The following is a 25,263-nucleotide window of genomic DNA, read 5'->3' on the forward strand; positions in this document are numbered from 1 at the left end:
TTATGAAAGGATGGCTCCTCAGTATGTGACACCAACTGTCAAATATGTAGGAGGAAGAGTGATGGTGTGGGGTTCATTTGCTGGAGGCAGAGTTGGTGACTTGCACAGAGCGACTGGCATTCTGAAGCAAAAGAATTACCACACTTCAGCTACTTTGATGGATCATAAATCTGAATAAAACTTCCATCCATCCATCCATCCATTATCCAACCCGCTATATCCTAACTACAGGGTCACGGTGGTCTGTTGGAGCCAATCCCAGCCAACACAGGGCACAAGGCAGGAAACAAACCCCGGGCAAGGTTGCCAGCCCACTGCAGGGCACACAGACACACACCCACACACCAAGCACACATGTGATATCATCTACTGTTAAATTCCGCTACATACTTCTAAAATTTTTGTTTGTATCCTGTATTGAGGATTTATTCTGTTCTGTGTATTATATTGTATTGTATTGTATTGACCCCCTTCTTTATGACACCCACTGCACGCCCAACCTACCTGGAAAGGGGTCTCTCTTTGAACTTCCTTTCCCAAGGTTTCTTCCATTTTATCCCTACAAGGGATTTTTTCCTTGTCTTCTTAGAGAGTCAAGGCTGGGGGGCTGTCAAGTGGCAGGGCCTGTTAAAGCCCATTGCGGCACTCCTTGTGTGATTTTGGGCTACACAAAAAATAAATTGTATTGTATAGGGACAATTTAGAAACGCCAATGCACCTGACCTGCATGTCTTTGGACTTTGGGAGGAGACCCATGCAGACACCGGGAGAACGTGAAAACTCCACGCAGGGAGGACCCGGTTCTCCTAACTGCGAGGCAGCAGTGCTACCCACCGCGCCACCCTGAATAAAACTTTATACACTGGATGATTCCTTGACTTATTTTTGATTTGCATTGTTTATTTGAAGTCATCCTGGAGGGGATCAGAGTAGAGCCGCTGCTCCTCCGCATCGAGAGGAGTCAGATGAGGTGGCTCGGGCATCTGATCAGGATGCCTCCTGGACGCCTCCCTAGTGAGGTGTTCCGGCCACGTCCAACCGGGAGGAGGCCCGGGGAAGACCCAGGACACGCTGGAGGGACTATGTCTCCCGGCTGGCCTGGGAACGCCTTGGGATTCTCCTGGAAGAGCTGGAAGAAGTGGCCGGGGAGAGGGAAGTCTGGGCCTCTCTGCTTAAGCTGCTGCCCCCCGACCCGACCTCGGATAAGCGGAAGAGGATGGATGGATGGATGGATTGTTTATTTGTCCTATGCCTTGATTTCATGAAACATTAACATATTAAGCATGCATTGCATACAAACTGAAAAAACTGAGGTGTTCTAAAACTTTTGACTGATAGTGTATGTCATTTCATTTTTTTTCTCTGCATTAAAAGCAAAGAAATTTCAAAATTCAAAAAAGTAACAAGTCTTGGCAAACTACTTTTGTATGGAGATGAGTTTCTCAGTTTTTCTTCATTCTGCCGTGTTTGCCAAATCCTTTATATAATGTTTTTCTTTGCAGTGCACAGATTATGAACCCCTGGAGACCACCCACTTACTCTTTTCACAGTCTTCAGTCATATTCAGAAGCATAGAGGGTCCATATTTTGTCCCCCTCACTTTTGTTACACTTTACACCACATATGGCAGCTTTGAATTAATGGAACATAATGGGTTTGATTTCTACATAAACTGGACAATCAAAGCTTTAACACTTCAGGAAAAATGTGCACCTGAAATTTGAACAGGATCCAGAATTGTGTAGAAGAGCAAAGAGCTCCATTACATGAGAAATCTGTTTACTCATGAGGATAGATTTTCTGTTGAAATATATTAAATGTGTCTTTAAACTTTACTTTTATATTTTTTTTTACTTTTAGACTAAAAGTTACAAGTAATGTATCTGTAATGCTTATACATTTAATTTGAAATCTTTTAAATATGCTGTCAGATTCAGCCTACAGTATGTATTTGGTAAACAGGCAGGCATCTGAAGCGACTCTCTGTGGTGGAGCATAAAGGCCGAGCTGAGCCCTGCCATGGATCAGTGGTTTTCACCATGTGGTGCGCACCCCAAGTTACAGGACCGAACGCAAAAAAGGGCAGTGACTGAGAGAGAATCCTGCAATGTCTTTCAAAACGGAAAGAAACATGTTCACCAGCTTATGGAATTGGTTAAAAAAATACCCAAAATGCTGCTTGCCTTGAGAGCATGATCATGGGACCAATCACCTGTCAGTAGCATCTGTTTTCACTTGTAATGTCATGCATTTGAGTAAGAAAGGTGGAATGATGGCCACATCAGTCACTTTTTAATATAGCACCATACATGGCCCCAATAAGTGAACAAAGGATTCTTACCCATCCTTTGTATAGTGAAGATGCCCTACATTTGTGGATCTCACCCCCCTTCCATTTTATAACCATGTTTTCCAGTGTGAGGAACAAATCATTGCACAGGGCACCATCTTCGCATATACAGTGGAACCTCGTTTCACGACCATAATTCGTTCCAAAACTCTGGTCGTAAACAGATTTGGTCATGAACCGAAGTAATTTCCCCCATAGGATTGTAAATACAATTAATCCGTTCCAGACCATACGAACTGTATGTAAATATATATATATTTTTAAAGATTTTTAAGCACAAATATAGTTAATTATACTATACTAAACTAAATGTAAAAACATCGAATAACACTGAGAAAAATTTGAACAACAGAGAAAACTAACACTGTAAGAGTTCGCGCTATAGCCTTACGAACCGCTCGCTAAAAACACTTTTTTAATGTGTTTTAAGCACAGGGGAAAAAAATGAACATTTGAAAAATCCGTAATTTAATAAACCACCAAGAAAAGTAACATTGCAAAAATGCACGCTACGAACCATTCGCTGTAAAGAGAAGTGAAGCGGAGGTTAAAATCCAATAGAAAAAAGTCTTCATTAAATACAATGAGGTTAAAACAATGCTTGAAGCAGTCTCTTTAAAAACAAGCCTGGTGCATTCTTTAACTGCCTTCTTATCGCATGTGTGTGTGTGTCTCTCTCATGAGCGTGTGTGTGTGTCTCTGTCGTGCGCGTCTGTGTGTGTGTGTGTCTCTCTCTCTCTCTCTCTTGCTCGCTGCACAGGGAATGCACATGGAGAGACTGAACATTTGCGGAAAAAGGGAAAAATGGCTTGTTCGTATACCGAGTCTGTGGTCGTGAACAGATGCAAAAGTTTGGCAAACGTTTTGGTCGTAAACCGATTTGTATGTGTTCAGAGACGTTCGTGAACCGAGGTTCCACTGTATTATTCTAAAATGGGGACACAATCAGCTATTTTCATTAACTATTACTCTTCCATAAGTGTTTTTAACCAGTTAATGTCTCCTCCGTTCACTGATGCAGTCTCACAACAGCAAATGTCACTAAATGTCAAAATGATTTTCTGACAAACCTGATTTGAAAAGTGTGCTGTTTTGAAGAGTTACTGTAAATCAAAATATCCTGATTATTTTGGTATCCTCTAATTCACAACAAGGCAATGACATAATAATGTTTGCTTTTTTTAGTATTGGTTTTAATGTGCTTATTTTTCAGTTATTGGACAGAAACTGTACGTGAATACATTTCGTACATACATATGGTAAAATACATTGGGAAGCCTGCTATGACCAAATCATAGTTTATTAACCCTATGCTGAAATTGTCCAAAGCCAATAACCGCAAATTCGTTGATACACTTGGAGGTTAAATCCCTCCTCTGTGCTACATGTGAAATTCAAGTTCTGAAATGCATTTATTTTTTGTAAATTGAAAATATGGACATTTTAGGTGGTTTACTTTTTATTTGACATCAAACCTCACTATACATAAGAAAAATTAAAAGATACATAAACATACACAAATACAAGCTTTAATAAGCAGTTTAAACCAGCAATCACCTCCTCAAGTTCAGCAATGTTAAATTCAAATTACAGGAACAGTTACGAGTCAGACATAGTTAGCTTAGAAGAATTCTTACATAAAATTGAAAATCAACTAAGTATACCATCATGCAGACCTCAGTATTAAAAATTACTTTTAGAAGAAGTGGTTTATTTTCATTGGACTTAACAAAAATTAATACATGTTTTTGCCTTATTGCTGTTCACTTGTACCTAAAGTGACAATATATTCATACACCTTTGACACATCTCCATCTGCAGCAGGTAAAACATTTAAATGTCTGCATCACCTCCATCATCTGAGTACTCTTGTTATGACCTTCTCCTTCTTGTGAACTTAATGTTCATTGAACATCTAGTACTGTGCTGCTCTTCTGCTATAATTTGTTCTTCTAATGAGCTATTTGACCAGTTCAAATTCAAAAGATAACCCACTGTGCAAATCTTATGCATAGAAGTCCTCATGGAAACATGAGAAGAATAACCAAACCCCATAAAGACAGTGCCTTGGCTGAGATTTCAACACAGGGCATGACAGCTAGTAAGATGGCAGTGCCACCATTAAACCACCATGCTATGTTAAAAATATCAGCCATTCTTTATTATTTATTTTTATGGAGTCTTCTCCTGGTGACTGAAGCTCAAGGAACAGGTTTCAAAACAGACGAAGGAATGCACATCAAACGAGTAAGGATTATTAGCCGACAGATCATTCTTTGTTTCCCTATTTATAGCCAGAGAAGTGTGGTGCCAATATCTGCACTGAGGGCAATGCCTGAAGTAGCCAGTGACTTTGTATAAAGGGATGGATAGATCATCAACTTTTTGTTGTTCTTGAAAGAACATCAGAGTCATTGTTCCAGAACAGTCATTCACCTTCAACCAAACAGCTTTAAGCTCAAACTAAGTAGGGACTCCGTGATTAAAGGCACATGACTTGACATTTTTAAATAGCTGATGAAAACAAACTCTTTACCTTATAAATTTCAATATTGACTGATGTTGCAGTAGTAGTAATTGTCTTTGCACTGAGACAGCTGATAGAGAAGTATTGAGAAAAACAGAAATGCTTGCATATGGTGTTTACTGATTTGGGGAAAGTTTAAAGTTAAAGAGGTTTGGAGGTACATGAGAGAGAAAGGAGATCCAGAGAAATATGTGAGGATTGTCCAGGATATGTTTAAGGGAGTAAAGGCTCTGATTAAAAACAGTGTTGAGTAACAGACACGATCCCCGTTAGAGGAGGTCTGCACCAGGGATCTTCTTTAAGTGCACACTTCTTTGATCGGGTTATGGCCGTGTTGAGACATGGGATCAAAGACCAACCCCCCTGGCGAATGCTTTTTCCTGATGATGTTGTGTTGTGTATCACCAGAAAAGAGAAGAAGAAGAAGTTGAAAGAATGGATAAGCGCTTTGGAAGATAGACGGTTGAAGATAAATAGAAAGAAGGCAAAATATATGAGTTTTAATGATGATCAGGATTCAGAAGTTAGCCTGAAGGGAGAGCTACTGAAAAGAGTGGATACATTTAAATATTTAGGATCAGTTATAGCTCAAGATGAAAAATTGGATGCAGAATAACCCAGAGTGCAGTGTGGACGGAACAATTGCTATCAGGAGTATTGTGAGGTCAAAGATTAAGGCAAAGGTTAAAGGTAAGGTTTTTAAGACAGTGGTAAGATGAGCAATGATGTGTGGAGCTGAGACATGGGCAGCAGACGGAGCACAGGAGAAGAAGTTCGATGTGTCAGAAATCAGAATGTGGAGGTGGAATCAGAAATGAGAGAATCAGAGGTACAATAAAAGTGGGAGAGATATCAAATACAGGAACGTAGATTGAAGTGGTATGGACGTTTGATGAGTAAACAAACAAAATGTGGGCAAAAGAGTGATGGTAATGGAAATAGAGTGGAAGAGAAAGAGGACATGGATGGATAAAGTAAAAGAAGATCTGAAGGAAAAGGGCTTGACTTAGAAGGAGGAGGAAGAGCAGGATGTAGCAGATTGGAGAAGGTTAATAAAGCACATCGACCCACCATACTCTAGAAGTTGGAAAAAATTAAGAGGGAGAAGAAGACTGGGGTCTTGAGTGCAAGCTGTGGATTATTAGATGATGGAGCGGACCTTTGTGATATCATTCTGGCCTGTGCCAGGAGCAAACATGCTTGGAGGTGGGAAGCAGAGAGTAACTGAGTGCTAAATCATTTTATCAAGTATTGTAAGCTAACATCAAAACAAAAAATGATATGATTATGAGTATAACTTGTTTTACATTCTACCTCTATAATATAATGGTTATATTGTCAGTGCAGCTATGTTACGTAGGTGTATTAATAACAACACATTTCTCTAAAATCTGCCAATATTTTAATTTCTCTTTATATTTTTCAGGATATCACCGACATACACCATAGAATCAGCAGTCTAGATCTAAGAGGTACTTTTAAAAAATAATCTTCATTATCTTTTTTTATCTTTAAAATATGCATTAGTAGATCTTCTATTATTCTAGTAAATGACTCAGAAGCAAACAAAGAAAGGTTGCTATTAATGTGTACAGGTAGTGATAATATTAGAATTTAACAAGGAAGTTGGAATACTTTTAATGTTTTGGAAATATGATGTGCTAAACAGAATTTATTGTCTACTGTTCTGTAGTAAATACCTCAGTGCTCATTCACTTTCTGGTGGCTTCATTAGGCACCTGCACATATGCAGTAAGTGAGTTGGTCCTACAGTTGAAAGGTCTTTGTAGACTCTCTCCCGAATGTTGTCGGTTCGATTCCACGTCACTGCCAAAAGAGATGCTACTCTGCTGGGCCCTTGAGCAAGACCCTTAAACCTTCGATTGCTCCAGGGATGCTATCCAATGGCTGACCCTGCACTCTGACCCCAAGGGATATGCGAAAACCAAGTAATTTCCTTTGGGATTAATAAAGTATATATATAAAAAAAAAAATTACAAACTGCCCCGCATGGCCATTTTCAAGTTTTCCACTAACCTAACATGCATGTGTTAAGAATGTGGCAAGAAATCCTTTTTCCATTCATGCCACATATGATGTGGGCAGCCACCTAAGCCAATGCACACATGCCTTCGTGTTGCTTAAGGACACAAAATTAACAGATAACTGAATTTTAGCTACATTTATCTCTAGCATCACTGAATTTGTAGATTTGGTTTATTTGTATTAAGGTCAGTGCCTATGACTTTTTATTTATGCAATACCTGACTTTCAGTCTGTTTGCATTATCTATGAAAGGCAGAAGGGATTAGAAAATGGGATTTGAGATCCCCTTACATGGCACAGTTAAGTGATTATTGTAAAATCATTTTATAAATGATATGCTAATGATGAATAAATTATTATCTTCCAACGTGCAGCTTGGAGCAATCTGGTGCATGCGCCAGCAAAGGAGATAAGAGTTTATAACGAGAAAGGGTCCTTTGAATTTGTCGTATTAAAGATGGACTACTACATCCATCAAAGTGTTGCTTTAAGCTTTGTTTAAAAGTCATCATTTTTCCTGAAATATCAGCAGCTTCTTTTGAATTTTTGGGCAAAGAGTAACTTTCACAAAAATGTTGTTCATGAAGACGATCAGCATGTAGGTAAATCATGGCTGACAAAGAATAGTTTAGTTAAGTCAATGATTTAAGAGGGAATGCTGAAGAAGGACCATCTGGTGTCTATCATGAGAAGATGTTTAAGAGGCCAGAATTAACATCACATTGTTGTCTATTAGAGACACCTTCAAAAAGGCTGTAACTATTCAGGAATAAGTTGGATTACAACCATAATGTGGAGAAAGGTGGGAAACAAATATGCATTCACAAACCAGTGAAATCTTAATTGAATCAAAGTCAAATAGAACTTCATCAAAGACATCATGGACATTTTTGAGATATATGAAACTGTAAAAGGTACAGAGTAACAAACTGACTTGAAAGAAAATTCCCCTGAAGTAAAGAACCTCAATAAAAGAAAAGAAACCACAGTAGGCTGACCACAGAAGATGAATGGTGGGCTGAAGAACTGCTAGTCAGGAAAGTCTAAAGCATAAAAACCACCCCAATAATTATAACACAATACAATCAATAATTGTTAAAATTGTATCAAATCAAAAACATAACGAGTAAGAAAAAGCAGAGAACAAATTTAGCAAAGAATAGAATAATGGAGATAAATTATACTTTGTATTTTGCAGCTCAGCATTTAACCCATGCATGCCAACAGATTCAACAAAAAGCCAAAACTTCAAAATCATAAACCTTTGATGGCTAAATGATGAAGAAGAAACACAAACTAATATTCTTATTTGAAAAACCAAGCAAAATCAACAGATTCAATGGATTAACACTAGAATTATCAGAGCCTACGAAAAAACTTGTAGATCCGTCCCACCTTAAATCGATTCGCACCTCTCCGTCAGTGTCTTTTGTCCTTTAAATGTGTCGATAAGTAGCAAGCAGCTAGCAGCCTGCTATCACATCCTCCACCGCTGCAGAGTTTTCTCAGCTCGTCTGTTTACCTGTGTGTCAGTTGCTTGGAGTTGTATAGAGTGAGAAGTCAAACAAATGACACCTTTTATAAATACTATATTGTTATTTGGAACACTTGCATTTCATGTGTGTTCAGTGTCTACAACGATCTATGTAAACATATTGTTAAAACAGAAACGTTTTTTATGTTTTAGTAATAATTGACAAAATGTAGACATGAAGTGTATAATATGTGAAGCCTTAAGTCCAAATATCAAAGAAACACTTTCACAAAAGGTACAAATATAACAGAACAAGTGCGCGTTTATTCAAAAATATAACTGCAGAAAAACAACCCGCATTAGGGTGTGACATTGACACATATTTACTATGACTGCTTCAGTGGTGCAATGGTATCAACTGTTGACTGGTAATCACAACTTCACGGGTTCGACCCCGGACGAGTCTGTTTTGAGAAGTGAGCTGCTCGTATTCTTACTATTTTAGAATGAAAACATAAATTTGATTCCAGTCTGTAACAGCCGGTGTAATTTATGATAGTTTTTTTTATGCAGTTTTATTCTCTCAGTCACGTTCATGATTCCCCCACATTTCACACTGCTGTTTTCACATAAAGACACACTATAACAGAGGTGAACTCAGATCATGACAACGCTTCTACATCAGAGCAAGAATGCACTTTTACCATCTCTGTGCTTTGTATATGTACATGGGAAGCTCTGCACTCTACTTGTGACTTTACGCTGTAGGAAGTAAGATCGTTGTAGACACGGAACACACATGAAATGAAGTGTTCCAAATAACGATATAGTATTTATAAAAGGTGTCATTTTGCTTGACGTCTCACTCTATACAACTCCAAGCAACTCACATGCAGGTAAACAGACTTAAGCTGAGAAAACTGTGCTGTGGTGAGGGATGTGATAGCAGGCTGCTTGCTGTTTGCTGCTTATCGACACATTTAAAGGACAAAAGATGCTGAAAGAGAGGTGCAAAGCGATTTAAGGTGGGACGGACTTTTTCGTAGGCTCTGGTAATTCAAGTGTTAAGCTAGAAATAGCAATAGTCCAAAATAACCTACTCAAAGCAAACATGGATGTCAAAAGGGCAGTGCAAGAAATAACAGTACCTCAGTGAGGTTACTGGAGACCCTTTTATTGTCCTAACTTCACTGTGCTTTTCCAATAATGTAACAAGTGGGTGATTGATTGTAATTGGTAGCCCCACTTCCTTGACCTTAAAAGACAATAAATAAATGGCCAAACAATTAAAAGACAATAAATAAATGGCCAAACAATTAGAGAATTTAAACAAAGGGCAACTAAAAGGTGCAGGGGGAGGACACAAAACAAGCCATGATACTACTCATTTTAATAGGTATGTCTATGAAATAGTAAAAGAAAATAATAAGACAATGCTTCATAAAGTGGATCTGATTAGTAAAGTGTGCCAACACAAAGTGAAATAAAGTGGGAGGATCTGGAGAGAAAATAAAATTACAGGAGGTGGAAATGCTGAGGAGGTGGGCCACAATATAAAACTGTATGCAAGAGAAGTAAATTACACCAGTCATCTAATAATAAGATAATAATAGTGACACGAGAACTTCACTGAAGGAAGGAAGTTGTCATCAATGGTAATCTAACAGTAAACAATTATCAAACAAAAGAATTGCAGGAGTGTTTCATGGTTCCTCAGTCCTGAGCGTGTAGATGTAGTCACTCAGAACATGTCTCAGTGGCATAGCTTCATAAGAGCTCGTGATTTATACATAGCTACTATATGTATAGTACATGACATTGGCTGAAGCATACGGATGAAATTGCAAGCCACGACCATTTTGAGGATGAAATTTTAACAACAGACAAACTATTAAATGAGGAGCTGCTTTGAAGAGATCTGTGTGTTAACAGCTAAACTGGAGCCGGTATTTAGAAGAACAGACTTTGGAATGGAATGAAATTCGCTCAGATCTGCTTAGGCAACTTCTATCTGTGAAGGAATGAGTAATGAATGAGTAAAGTAAATGAGTATAAAAGAATGAGTGTAAAGTCAGCAAAACACAAGCTTGGTTTCACAATGCCATACCTCAAGGTGATATTACTGTTTCTGGAAATGCTAATCCAGTCTGAGGTCATTGATTTTATGAAGAGGAATCAAACTAAATAACAAAATTAAAAAAATGATCATTTAATATACATTTTATCTCATGAAGCGATTGATAAAGCAGTTGACATAACAATAGAACAGACTCCCAATCTGAGGATATATCAAAGGTCTGCAAAGTCAGGCCCAGAGGGCTGTAGTGACTACAGGTTTTTATTCCAACCAATTTGCTTAGCTGCAAGCCAGTCGTTGCTAATAACATCTCTTATTTAATTTAATGATTTGTTAGTGCTTTCATTCTGCCATGTCTGGACATTCTTGTATCGTAGATCTTTCCTTTTCCATCCATCCATCCATTATCCAACCCACTATATCCTAACTACTGGGTCACGGGGGTCTGCTGGAGCCAATCCCAGCTAACACAGGGCGCAAGGCAGGAAACAAACCCTGGGCACGGCACCAGCCCAAACGCAATCCCTTTCCAGGGATATCATCCAAATGATTTGTAGCCTAAAGTGAATAAGTAATTCTCAGTTCTTCCCTTTTTTCTTTTCAGTTACTTTCCAAATATTTTATCAAGCCAGCTAAGTCACGATGAACACACTCAGATGTAAATGGAAATGAGTTAGATGGAGAACGGCTGGGACCTTTATCAGTTATACCTTATTGCTAATAAGGAAGAATTAAAAACAGTGATGGCAACTGCTTACGACTAAAATAAGCAATTAAGGGTGGAGATTCTTAACAAACGAGACAACTAAAATGAAGCATAAAACAGTTACTTGAGCAATAAGTGTTTCAACAGCAAGAATTGACTTCTCATTAAGAAACTGGGTTGGAACAAAAACCTTCAGCCACTAGAGGAATGCTTGTGAAAACCCTTAGCATATATCATAGTAGATACACTATAAAGCCAAATATAGAGTGCATAAAAGGCCAGCTATAATAATTTGTGAGAAGTTATGAAGGAAATATAGCCATTTATTGTAAAGATGAATGCAGAAATCTTATAAATACACTGGCCATTATTGGAAGAGACTATCAGAGACTGGATAGAGTGCATAGGAAAGAGTGTGGCTAAGAGTCGGGTACTGGGTATCATGCCTCATTTCTGCCTGTGGCACTGCCTGTGTCTGCTTTAACACCCCTCCTTCTCTGTTTGCTCTTACTTGGTGATGGCTGACGGATGTTTGGGTTCAGATTACTTTTTTTGGACTTATTTGCTGGCTCTGAGGCTAGGGATCTGCACTGGCAATCAGAAGGTTGCTGGTTCGAATCCTGTAAATACTAAAAGGGACTCTGGTATGTTCAGCCCCTGAGCAAGGCCCTTAACCTGCAACAGCTGAGCGCTTTGAGTAGTGAGAAAAGCGCTACATAAATGAAAATAATTATTATTCATCGTTTTGCTTCTTATATTTTTTTAATTACCAAAAGTTCATGCTTTATTTTTAAGCTATGCAGTTATGAATTGCATACTCTTTGCTGTCTTTTGTATTTTGCTTTTGTGCCGTTCTCTAGCAATTTCCATGGTGCCATTTCATTTCTGGTTTTGCCTTTTTTCCTGTGTTTTAATCCTCACCTAATGTTGAAATGTTTTCTTTTTGACTCCTGATTTAAGTCCATCCACCCATCCATTATCCAACCTGCTATATCCAGTAGATACCTCCAAACTCATTGGACGATGCGTTCTCCCAACAACAAGATAATGATCTCAAACATCCTGCTAAGGCAACATAAGAGTTTTTCAAAGCTAAAAAATGGAAAATTATTTAAGATGGCCAAGTCAGCTACTCAATCTAAATCCAAATTGAGCACGCACTCCATATGCTTTCAAGGAAACCTAAGGGGACAAGCCCCCAAAACAAGCAGGGGCTGAAGATGTCTGCATTAGATGTTTAGCAGAGCATCACCAGAGAAGATCCTCAGCACGTGATGATGTCTATAAATGACAGACTTCAAGCAGTCATTGCATGCAAGGGATATGTGACACAAGTACTAAATATAACTGCTTTAATAGACCTGCCATGGCTGTGCCCCAAACATTATAGTGTCCTGAATTGGGGGGACCATGTAGAAAAAGTGAAGTCATTTCTTTTTTTTTTTTATTAATTTTATTACAATCCATACAAAGCAATCAAGTTTTTACAAAAAGAAGAACTGAGTTAAGAACAGATCGATCCCCACCCCTGAGAGAGAGAGCAAGCCAATGTCATAAAATTTAAGGCTTGTAAACATACCTAAATTAATAAATTCTCTGTGCTTTATGAGCTTATTTTAAAATGTTACTGATTAGATCCTGCCATGTTTTGAAAAAGGTCTGTACAGATCCTCTAACTGAGTATTTGATTTTTTCCAATTTCAAATAATATAACACATCGGTTACCCACTGACTTAAAAGAGGAGAGTTTGGGTTCTTCCAGTTTATCAGAATCAGTCTGCGTGCCAAAAGTGTAGTGAATGCAATCACAATTTGTTTGTCCTTCTCCACTTTAAACCCATCTGGAAGAACCCCAAACACAGCTGTTAATGGGTTAGGAGGGATTGTGAGTCCAAGGCTGTCTGAAAGGTAATTAAAATGTTTGTCCAGAATGATGTTAATTTGGTGCAGGCCCAGAACATGTGACCCAGTGAGGCTGGGACTTGATTGCAACGTTCCCAGGTTGGATCATGCCCTGGAAACATTTTGGAGAGTTTTAGTCGAGACAGATGTGCTCGTTGTATAATTTTGAGTTGTATAATTGTATGCTTTGCGCATATGGAGCTCGAGTGAATTCTCTGCATTGCTACTTTCCACTCCTTTTCTGATATATTAATTGAGAGGTCATTTTCCCAGTGTCCTCTTGGATCTTTGAAAGGAAGGGATTGTAAAATGATTTTATATATTGTAGAGATGGAGTCTAATTCCTTGAGATTGAGCAGTATTTTGTTCCAGCGTGGTCATTTCTACATGTGTGCAGATTCCATCCATCCATTATCCAACCCGCTATATCCTAACTACAGGGTCACGGGGTCTGCTGGAGCCAATCCCAGCCCCGGTGGATTGGTGGCTCTGAGGCTAGGGAGTTACACTGGCAATCAGAAGGTTGCCGGTTCGAGTCCTGTAAATCCCAATAGGGGACTCTACTCTGTTGGGCACTTGAGCGAGGCCCTTAACTTGCAATTGCTGAGCGCTTTGAGTAGTGAGAAACGTGCTATATCAATGCAAAGAATTATTATTAACACACGGCGCAAGGCAGGAAACAAACCCCGGGCAGGGTGCCAGCCCACTGCAGGGCACACACGTAGGACAATTTAGAATCGCCAATGCACCTCACCTGCATGTCTTTGAACTGTGGGAGGAAACTCACGCAGAAATGGGGAGAACATGCAAACTTCACGCAGGGAGGACCCGGGAAGCAAACCCAGGTCTCCTAACTGCGAGGCAGCACCACTACCACTGCACCACCGTGCCGCCCTATGCAAATTCCCTTAAATAAAAGTCTGCAATGTGCACTTTAATCATGTCAGAATTGTAATTTTAAACTCTGGAGTAGAGGGGTGAATCAAGGAAAAATGTTTCTTTTTCCAAAACATTATGGAGGGCACAGTATACACGGAACATGAAGTTGTGCCAAAGAATTCCATAATACATGTTGAAAAATCAGACCAAGAACACAGCCCTGAGTGGCAATTTAGGAGAGCATGCCAGGGTGTTTAGTTACCCTTAGATGATAAAAACACCAGGTCTTCCAGGAAAGAAGAAAGATATCCAGGTGATATTGTAAGTTACTATCATCCTTGCTATGTTTCATCTTAATCAATATCAGTGCAGGATGTAAGCTATTATTATCTTTTGATAACAAAAAAACATTTATAATAGATTTGTTGTCATCTGTGAGATCAAAATCCAAACCTGGTATGCTCAGACAAATGAGTATCGTTCTTCAGATGAATTAATTTGGCTGAAAGATCAGTTGATTTTATTTTATGGAATGCCATTTATTAATAGCAATTAAGATCTGTTGTTTCTTTTTTTTTATATCTTTTTGAATGATAAGAATGTAAGATAACATTCTCCAACTCACTTAATCCACTTCCGTGTTGCAAGGGGTCAGAACATATCCCTTCAGCATAGGATACAAGACAAGTACCAACCCTGAATGGTGTGTGCCATCCTATAAAGATGTTAAAGAAATATTTGACATGTTGCAGTGTAAAATGAAACAATTACAATTTAATCTTTAATAAAGAACATAAAGCAACCATTTCCTGAACTTCCTTATTTAATTGATGTGTCTTATATAAATATTTGACACTAGCCGACGCCTACCATAGCATACGGCGGTGTAAGAATAGGAATGAAAAATGGTGGGAAAGGAATTTAGAAATCAAGAAGAAAGAAATATTTCTTGAAAGACGCAGTTGTGAATAGGTGTTTTGCTGGAGACGACAGATAATGAGTCGAAAGATCTAACCCTAGAAAAAGCCACGTACAACTGATTGTGGCTGAAGACTGGATGTTGTAGATTAACGCAAATCTTTGCAAACGTTTGTCCTTGGGATTTGTTGATAACCATGGAGAAGGTGAGTCTGAGTGGGAATTGTGTGCGTTTAAATTTGAAAGGGAGATTGGTGTCGGAAGGAAAGAGAGAGATTCTGGGAATGAAGATTGTTTCCAAATTTTGGAATAGCGATCAGTTTGCACTCAATAATATTTGTATGTATTCGGGTAACAATGAGTCTTGTTCCGTTGCAAAGATCTTTTGATGGCATAATATTTTGAAGGAGAATAACTATGGCTCCCACCTTCAGATGAAGGATATGGGGAGGCATGCCAGTTGGTGTGAGGGTGTGTAAAAACTCCTGTGGGTACGTTAGTTGATCATTAGGATCGTCACTGACCACTGTATCTATAATCTTGAAGGTCACTTTTTCACCCTGCATACGATCAAGAACTTTGTTATTAATATGTAGAGAATCGTCGTTTGTGACACAAAGAGCTTGAATTTCAGCTTCAACACCATAAACTCCAGATATTGCCATGAATTGATAGTACTCCTGACTTGTTGTGATAACTCGACTTGCGTTGGAAAGAACAACAGGAAGAACGTCTCCAAATCTGTCCCAATGTGATGCAACGAAATCTACTGTCCTATGTCATAGTAAGAGTGCATTGCCTTCGTCAACCGTTTGTGTCAAGAAATAACCCACTAATAGGAACAGGCAGTTCCCAGATCCCGGAATAGAGATGACGTTGTACAAAAACCCATCGACAGAGAAGATACTGTTGTTCATTTTATAACAAAGGCTTAGGAAACAACCGTCGCAGTATAACGAAAATAGCAAGGAGCGAAACCAATGCCAATGGTCAAGAGAGTACCTTCCTGTTCATGCTAGGGAAAAGACTCCCAGGTGCACACATGGCCGAAGTGAACGGTCACGTGGTCAGGCTAAATATAGGACGGTGACGTGACACCAATGGGGTCATGAGAGAGGAGTGGGGAACGCGGTAGTCTGAAGGATGAATAGGAATCGAGAAAAGCGGCGTGGGGGTGTATGGGAGGCTGCAGTCAGCGTGGGGAAGGGTTTGGAAGAGGAGGAATAGGAATTGAGAAATGCCGTGTGGGCTGCGTGTGGGGGGGACCGGTTTTGAAGAGGAAGCAGGACGAACCAGAAGAGAAATATATATGAGATGTTGTGGTGTAAAAAGAAACAATTACAATTGAATCTTTAATGAAGAACATTTCCTGAACTTCCTTATTCCATCGATGTGTCTTGTATAGTAGCTCTGGCTTCAAATGGAGCAGGGCAGTAATAACTTCTGGATGGGACTCTTATCCATTAAAGGGCACGCTCATACCCACACTAACTCATATGGGGTTAATTCAGTGCCTTTAGCCAACCGTACACTCCAATCTCTGAAATGTAGGAGAACTTCGAATACCCAGAAGAATCCCAAGTGGACACAGACAAAACTATGCAAAGCTCAGCAGAAGAGTAACCAGGCTGTTACCCTAAAGGGTTTGTATTAACACTGTGATTTTAATCCAACCTACAGAGTTAAGAAATAGCAAAACAAGAAGCCTAATTAAGAAGAAATTGCAATTCAATTGCAAAATTAGCCACTGATTACAATCTCAGAATAACAAAAAACAGCAACCTCTGCGGCCCTCCAGGAAGTGAGATTGAGGCTCCCTGGCAAAAATGTTTCTACTGTTTCTCTAATTCTCAAGCAGTCCTCTCACAAACAAATAAAAAAAAAAAATCACTTATCTTAATGAAATCAAGAGCGTAATGCCTTTTCACCCTCTGTACCTAACTTTGCATTTTGCCACACTGTAGACAGTTAAAGCAGCTCACTCAGCTTACAAAGCGCTACATTCACTATAGCTCCTAGCTATCGATATAATACCCTGCCAGATTAACATCCAACTGCACTAATTAGCTAGCCAGCTACAGCAGGAGTGGTACTTAAACGCCTTCTCATAGGTCCCACTCATGGATGCCCCTAATCCACAACTTTAATTTAATTAATTTGCCAAAAGCAGCTATAGATAGCTATTTAAGTGAACCATTTTTAACAATAACATCTGAACAACGTGTTTGTTTTTTTACATTCAATAAATTGTTACTACAATTAGTAAAAACACTTCAAAATGATTTTTTTTTATCAAGCAATGCGTCACATCAATTAACCCATCTGAAGATTCTCACCTACAAGTTGTCTCATTATCACTGAAAATGGGTTACACAAACTATTTAAAATAAAAGAAAGACATATTGTCAACAGGAATGTACATTAAAAATATATTAATCATATTAATGATAATAATGCTTAGCATAAGGTAAAATGTGTAAATTGTATAATTTATATTAATGTTAATAGTTTTGAATATATGGTAAAATCCATTTATTCAAAGAGAAATTATTAGGAAGGCTTTACTAATACTGGATTGGGCCTCCTTTGACTCTCAAAACTGTCTCCGTTCTTGATGGCCTGGATTCCACAAGATGTTGGAAACATTCTTTAGAGATTCTGGTCCAAGTTGACATTCGTGCTGCACATCTCCCATTCTACCACATCCCAAAGGCCTTCTGCTGGACTCAGATCTAGTGACCATGAAGGCCACTTAAGAACACTGATCTCTTTCTCATGCTCACATTTCAATATTTCAAATATCTGATACAACAGTTCCTGTTTATTAGGTACATTTCTTACGAAGAACCCGAATTAGGGAGGCTAACCCTAATTCAGACTTTTCAACATTTCAAAGATATATCAGAAGATATCTGCGGTCGGCTGGCGCCCTGCCCGGGATTTGTTTCCTGCCTTGTGCCCTGTGCTGGCTGGGATTGGCTCCAGTAGACCCCTGTGTCCCTGTGTTAGGATATAGTGGGTTGGATAATGGATGGATGGATGGATCAGAAGATATGTCATGCAATTAAAAACTAACAATTCAATGCATTTCTACTTTTTTCTTTGTAACAATTTGCTTTTTCTTTAAGATTGTCCCTTTAAAATTGTAACTAAATAGTTTCCCTTATAATCTGAGACAGCATAAAAGATAAAATAACAAAGTTGGCTAAAAATTGCTCAGTTATCTTAGTTATTTACTAACCATTAGATGGCCATAAGACGCCAGGGTCTAACCTGGCAGCAGTGGCAGAGCCAGCAAAGGGTTGGGGGTTCCATTTGCCTCAGACTCACTCTAATACAGGACTACAAATGTGGCAAAGAAAGTTCATATAAAAATAATTATTACAAAATGCAGTTTTAAAGTTTTAAAAGAGCACATGTTGACTGCATAAACACATCATGTTGCCGCAAGGCTGTTCCTTCACATCCTATCCTACTACACATGTCAAGCATATTGGAGTGGGGGTAAATAAATACATAATTTCCAGTACCCAGAATCCATCTTACCACCACGTCAGTTCCTGTTCTCCACCTCTTCCCTTGTTCCACCATATTTAAGAGCAGTATACAACCTGTTAGTCAGTACAGTTGTGAACTCCGCATCTGTAATGACGTATTTCTTTTATTTGCTGATTTCTTTCTGTATACGGGGTGGTCTTCCCCAAACCTTTCTCTGTCTGCTGCTAATTGTTTGCCACACATGCTAACCTACATGGGGTAAAAGGAGGTGAAGGAAGTCAGGAGTATGATCTGATACAGCACATTGCTGCACCCACCACACGACGAACCACCTCTGGATCTCAAATTAGGACCTGAGTGCAGCCATACAACTGGTGACACCTCAGCACCACACTAGATCAAATGGAATGGAATAACATGAGTTTTCTTACAATGGCTGGACTGATGATCCTGCTCTCAACCCCTGAATTTACTCTTTGCAAGGCTGGAAGCAGGTTGTCATACCAAGAATGGAACAATTGCAGTTTAACAGACTCTTCCGACTATGCTTCCTTGGAAGGCTGGCGTCCTTCAACATCTGTAATAAGATGCTGCAGATGTTCTATCAGATGGTTGTGGCGAGCGCCCTCTTCTACGCAGTGGTGTGCTGGGGAGGCAGCATAAAGAAGAAGGACGCCTCACGCTTGGACAAACTGGTGAGGAAGGCAGGCTCTATTGTAGGCACGGAGCTGGACAGTTTGACATCTGTGGCAGAGCGACGGGCGCTGAGCAGACTCCTGTCAATCATGGAGAATCCACTGCATCCACTGAACAGGATCATCTCCAGACAGAGGAGCAACTTCAGCAACAGACTGCTGTCACCATCCTGCTGCACTGACAGACTGAGGAGACCCCACACTATGTGACTCTTCAGATCCAACCGGGGGTGTAAACGTTAACATTATACAAAGTTATTGTCTGTTATACCCGCATTGTTATCACTCTTTAATTTAATATTGTTCTTTATCAGTATGCTGCTGCTGGAATATGTGAATTTCCTCTTGGGATTAATAACGTATCTATCTATCTATCTATCTATCTATCTATCTATCTATCTATCTATCTATCTATCTATCTATCTATCTATCTATCTATCTATCTATCTATCTATCTATCTAGTTTTATGGACATGTTGATGGTCCAAGCGCTTTTTTCCTTTCACCCCTTCCTTGCTTTGCACCAACACTATTTGTGATAACCTGGAAGCTAGACAAATCATTTTGACTTCTCATAAAAACTTAGGACATGACTTATTGTAGTGCTTCTTGGCCATATCTGCCGATATTTCTACAAATACGGGTGTATTTCTGTACCATCTGTGCAACGGTATCTCTTTAGAATTAATCATGCCACATCCCTGTAGCTCCAGCAACCCACACTTTCAATCATTTTGCGTCCATCATTGTTCACTTTAGGTACAAGTTAATGATGCTAATTAGTTGGATTGCATGGAGAGTGATGAAGAAAAAAATAATTAGGCCTTCAAAGTTCCAATCTGAACATTCATGCATGGGCCGCATTATAAGAATAAGAATTGTATTGGAGTGGAGAGTCGCATACTAATGTGGATCTGGATTCTAATCCAGGGTTTGAATTTTAAATGTCTTTTTGCTTAATACTGAGAAGGGAAGCAATTGATCTGTGTCAGATATGTCACAAAATCGAAGTGGTTCAAATTAAACAGACAATTTAACTGTAGTCTAAGAAGATAATTAATTAATTAATTAGTTAGTTAATTGTGGCATGGTTTTATGGCCTATTGTACATCATCCAGTTGCTTCTTTATTTCTTTTTTCCCCTTATACAATATTCTTGATATGGACTTTTTATGTAAAGTAGGCATATACTTTTGTAATGCACACTACGACATGATAAAAAAATTCAATAAAGAAAAATTTGCCTAACTTAAGTGTTTAACGTAGAGAACAGAAAGAGAAACTGAAAAGGAAGGAGGAAATGAGAACTGAAGCTGATGAAGCCAAACAAAGTCTATAAGTTCTTAATAAAAGTGTGCACACTCCAATTAATGATGAAGAATATTTCTTTTTTTTTCTGGACAGGTGAATTGTTAACGTACCAGTCATGTGAGTGTCTAGAAGAAATATTGAAAGGGCTACAGTTTGAGCTCATTGATCTGCAGGAGACCAAACTGGATGAAAATGTACGTAGAGTCCACTGTTTACAAAGTTATTGTGGTCACTATTTTAAAAATCCTAAAAGCATGTGTTGTTGATAACATTCTGTGTGAATGAAGCACACTTGAGTATTTTCTTAATACTAAATGCACATTTTAGGTGGGAAACCCTTACAGAAATATTTCCAGTAGCCATTCATAGTCAAGCGCTAAATAACATTGAATATTTTTTAATAAAGCTTTGGGTGCAGTGAATATAGTTTCATTCAATGCCTATAACACAAAAAGGCTGTAATTAATTATCCATCAAACTAATTCTGCTTATTCTGATTTAGGGTTGTTCATAGGTGAACCATTACAGGGCATTCCCTCTGCCGGGGCAAACCTAACCTGAATGTCTTTGATATGTTTGAGAAAAAGTATAGAGGAAAAAAATAAATCAGACACTGGCAAAACATGCAAACCTCAACAAACAAAATGGTTGGGCAGGGAGTATTGCTGTCCCGCAGTTAAAATAGTTAATATAATGTAAGTGAATTTGCATCACCAATGAAAATACCAGAGGTATTTGAATTCTATATAAGAAACTTAAAGGCAGCAGTGTTAACATGTCTCTCATCCTGTTTCCATGCAATGAAGATGAAAACATGTTTGCAGATAGCCATCAATCCAATGAAATGAAAGAGTGGATGGATGGATGGATGGACAAACCATCAGACTGAATTACAGTGATCCCTCCTCGATTGCGGGGGTTGCATTCCAGAACCCCCCACGAGAGGTGAAAATCCGCAAAGTAAAAACCATATGTTTATATTGTTATTTTTATGTTGTCACGCTTGGGTTACAGATTTGCACAGAAACACAGGAGGTTGTAGAGACAGGGACTTTAAAACACTGCAAACAAACATTTGTCTCTTTTTCAAAGGTTTAAACTGTGCTCCATGACAAGACAAGGATGACAGTTCCGTCTCACAATTAAAAGAATGCAAACGTATCTTCCTCTTCAAAGCAGTGCGCGTCAGCAGCAGAGAATGTCAGAGAAAGAGAGAAAAGCAAACAATCAAAAATCAATAGGTGCTGTTCAGGCTTTTAAGTATGCAAAGCACCGCGCGGGAAGCACATCGTATATCATTGAGGAGTTTTATTTAATACGTAATACGTGCTCTGATTGGGTAGCTTCTCAACCATCCGTCAATAGCATCCCTTGCATGAAATCAACTGGGCAAACCAACTGAGGAAGCATGTACCATAAATTAAAATCCCATGAACCAGCGAAAAATCCGTGATATATATTTAGATATGCTTACATATAAATTCCGCAATGGAGTGAAGCCGCGAAAGTCGAAGTGCGATATAGCGAGGGATCACTGTATGTGATTCATTAGATTCCATAAAGCCAAAATAGCAATCACATTTTACGGTTCCATTAAAAATATTTGATGTTCAATATGTCCAATACCATACAAGGTGTACTATATAGCATGGGACACGACATGGAATTGGTAAATACTATTCCATATTCGCAGACAAGTCTATGCATTAGTGTTTCTAAACAGAACTATCTATGTACTGAAGTATGGAAAGCTTCATTTTTTGGTCAAAACAGACATGTGGAGGAAGTGCAGTGGTTGTACCTTGAATTTAGCCAGGGGTGCTGAGCAGAAGTGCTAATCATTGCACCAATATGTTAACCTTCAAAAGTATTACATTTAAAATTCCATAGTCATTTTGTTTTAATGCACCAATAATTACTTAATCAGATTATTAATTAGATAATTACTTAATTAAGTACAGAGGTGTTATTAAGAAAACTAAACCAAAGGGTGAAAACACAAATAAGGAATGACAGAAAATCTTAACCCTTAAATAATTATCTATAAATCTTAATAAAAGGCAACAAAACTATAACAAGAACTTACTGCTAAAGAAGACACCCCAGCTCTGTTGAGGGAGCCAAGACAAAGAGAAAGGAACGCAATTAGACTGCCCAAAAGCACTTGCACAAGGACGTTATCCTTGCTGAGAGCAGTTACTGCTGTCATAATCGCCGACCTAAGCAGTCTGTCCTCTTCATTAAGGCAGGTGAGAAGTATACCACACAACCCAGATCTGAAGAGGGGCCTCCTCACCTCTTGGCATATGAGGATAGACCTGGGCAAGCAGCTAAGGTTTCTGGAGCACATTGCTGTAACATCGCTCCGCTCAGACATGGTCATTTTCTCCAAACAAGTGACCATGATAGAACTCACTGTACCCTGGGAGGAGCGCATGGACGAAGCACAGGAGAGGAAACGTGCAATGTACCAGGAGCCAGTACAACAATGCTGGAGGCAGGGCTGGAAGACTAGCTGTGAGCCAATAGATATCGGAGGTTAAGGCTTTGAAGGCCACTCTCTCTGCTGAATTAAGGCCAAACTTTGTATTTTTCAGCAAAAAGGAGAGGCCTTAAGGCCATTATAGATGCTGCACAGGGGGCAAATAGGTGGCTTTGGCTGAAAAGAGCCAACAACTGCTGACATGCAAGCTGGGGACTGATCACCCCCAGCTGGGTTACCTGGGAAAGGGTGTCTGATGTTAGGAAAGACCCAAAACACCCGAAGATCCCAGAATACATCACTGAAGATGCATCCAAGGAAGGCTCAACAGACCGAGAAGGTCCTTTATTTGGGCAGCCTCAAGTGACTTCATAAGTAAGATGCCCCGTCACCTCGGCCTCAGCATACAAAGACTGAGAAGAGAAGAAACAATAATGTAATACAGAACAATTATAAACAAGACACGTTTTTAAAAAGAATTAACAAAAAAGTAGACAATTCTTGAAAAATAAATCCATTTCAAAAGAAAGTGGTTCATTTTCTAAGAAAAAGAAAACTGAGAGAAGACAGTTAAGAAAACTAAAAGCAGGGAGAGAGCTCCAGTGAGAACGTAGTGGTTGTTTCATTTACAGTGTGAACGATAGGGGGCGCTCTCGCTCCTTTGAACCCCTGTCCACGACTCCAGACACCAGGTAAAAGTCCTCAAGTTGACTTTATTTTATCGCCACAGTGCATAAAGCACACTCTCCACCACAATATTCATATAAATTACCAATAAATCAATATACACAATCCTCCAGCTCCCAGACGCATTGCCACCCTTCCACCCAGCTCAGCTCATTGTCTGGGAGTTCCCATAGTCCTTTTATACTCCCTGACCCGGAGGTGTTTCTGCCCAACAGTCCACAAGTCCTTATACCTTCCGGGTCAGGGTAAATAGTCCTTTTCTTCAACCCGGAAGTCCGTCGCTCTTCCTATGACGAACCTCCAGGTCACAGGGCACGAAGAAGCCCTCGGTCCTCCCTGCAGCTCCCTCCTGTGGCCCCCACGGCATCCAGCAGGGCTTTGCATAAAATCTCCATTGTCTTCTGGGGACCTCCATGCTGCAAGGAGGGCTCCACCTGGCGGCTTGGGGGTATTGGCCAGGATAAATGGCCGGCCATCCTTCACAACAGTCTCATGCTTTGTAACTTATAGACAGATAGATAGATAGATAGATAGATAGATAGATAGATAGATAGATAGATAGATAGATAGATAGATAGATATGAAAGACACTATATGATAGATAGATAGATAGATAGATAGATAGATAGATAGATAGATAGATAGATAGATAGATAGATAGATATGAAAGACACTATATGATAGATAGATAGATAGATAGATAGATAGATAGATAGATAGATAGATAGATACTTTATTAATCCCAAGAGGAAATTCACATAATCCAGCAGCAGTATACTGATAAAAAAAAACCAAAAAAAAAATATTAAATAGTATTTTATTATAGTAATAAAAATGAAAAATTAAAAAAAACTAAAAATAAAAAAGCAGACAATAACTTTTTATAATGTTAGCATTTACTCCCCCGGGTGGAATTGAAGACTGTGGGGGAGGAACGATCTCCTCAGTCTGTCAGTGGAGCAGGACGGAGACAAAGTCTGTCACTGAAGCTACTCCTCTGCCTGGAGATGACACTGTTAAGTGGATGCAGTGGATTCTTCATGATTGACAGGAGTTTGCTCAGCGCCCGTTGCTCTGCCACAGATGTTAAACTGTTCAACTTTAATCCTACAATGGAGCCTGCCTTCTTAACAAGTTTGTCCAGGCGTGAGGCGTCTTTCATCTTCATGCTGCCACCACAGCACACCACTGCGTAGAAGAGGGCACTCGCCACAACCGTCTGGTAGAACATCTGCAGCATCTTATTGCAGATGTTGAAGGACGCCAACCTTCTCAGAAAGTATATTACTAAACAAATCCATGAAATGATTTAAAATCATGAGCGTGTGAATTTCACATAACATTACAGTTTCTTATTTGTCTGTTTGGTTACTTATCTTGTTAGAATTGAAAGTGTGCTTCTATGTTCACGTAATAACATGGAGGACTATTTAGGAACAGTCAGGACAAGAGCTTTACTATACCCTTTAATGCTCTCTCTCCTTGCAGATTTACAACTCATAAATTAGCTGTTCTAAATGTTCATTCTCTTTTAAAATAGAGAGAGTGTGAACTGAATTATTAAACAATGGTGAAATTCTTTAGGCAGTTGCTACATTGTTTTGAGCGGTGCTTCAGTATTTCATCTAAAGCCTGTTTTATAGATGTCTGTATTTAGTTATAAGCTCAGCTACACTGGATTCAAAGATAAGGACTGAATTTCTCACAGTTT

General features: G+C 39.1%; 1 protein-coding gene across 1 annotated transcript in view; it reads left to right on the forward strand.

The window, feature by feature from the left end:
* si:dkey-288a3.2 (protein phosphatase 1 regulatory subunit 37) overlaps window positions 1-25,263 on the forward strand; it is a 244,370-nt gene that overhangs the window by 46,504 nt on the left and 172,603 nt on the right. Inside the window, exons 3-4 of the mRNA XM_039741206.1 lie at window positions 6,304-6,349; window positions 20,477-20,577. Of these exons, the coding sequence (XP_039597140.1) occupies window positions 6,304-6,349; window positions 20,477-20,577 (147 nt within the window). The remainder of the gene's footprint in view (window positions 1-6,303; window positions 6,350-20,476; window positions 20,578-25,263) is intronic.

The sequence above is a fragment of the Polypterus senegalus genome, chromosome 18 (assembly GCF_016835505.1).
Source record: "Polypterus senegalus isolate Bchr_013 chromosome 18, ASM1683550v1, whole genome shotgun sequence".
Taxonomy (NCBI): domain Eukaryota; kingdom Metazoa; phylum Chordata; class Cladistia; order Polypteriformes; family Polypteridae; genus Polypterus; species Polypterus senegalus.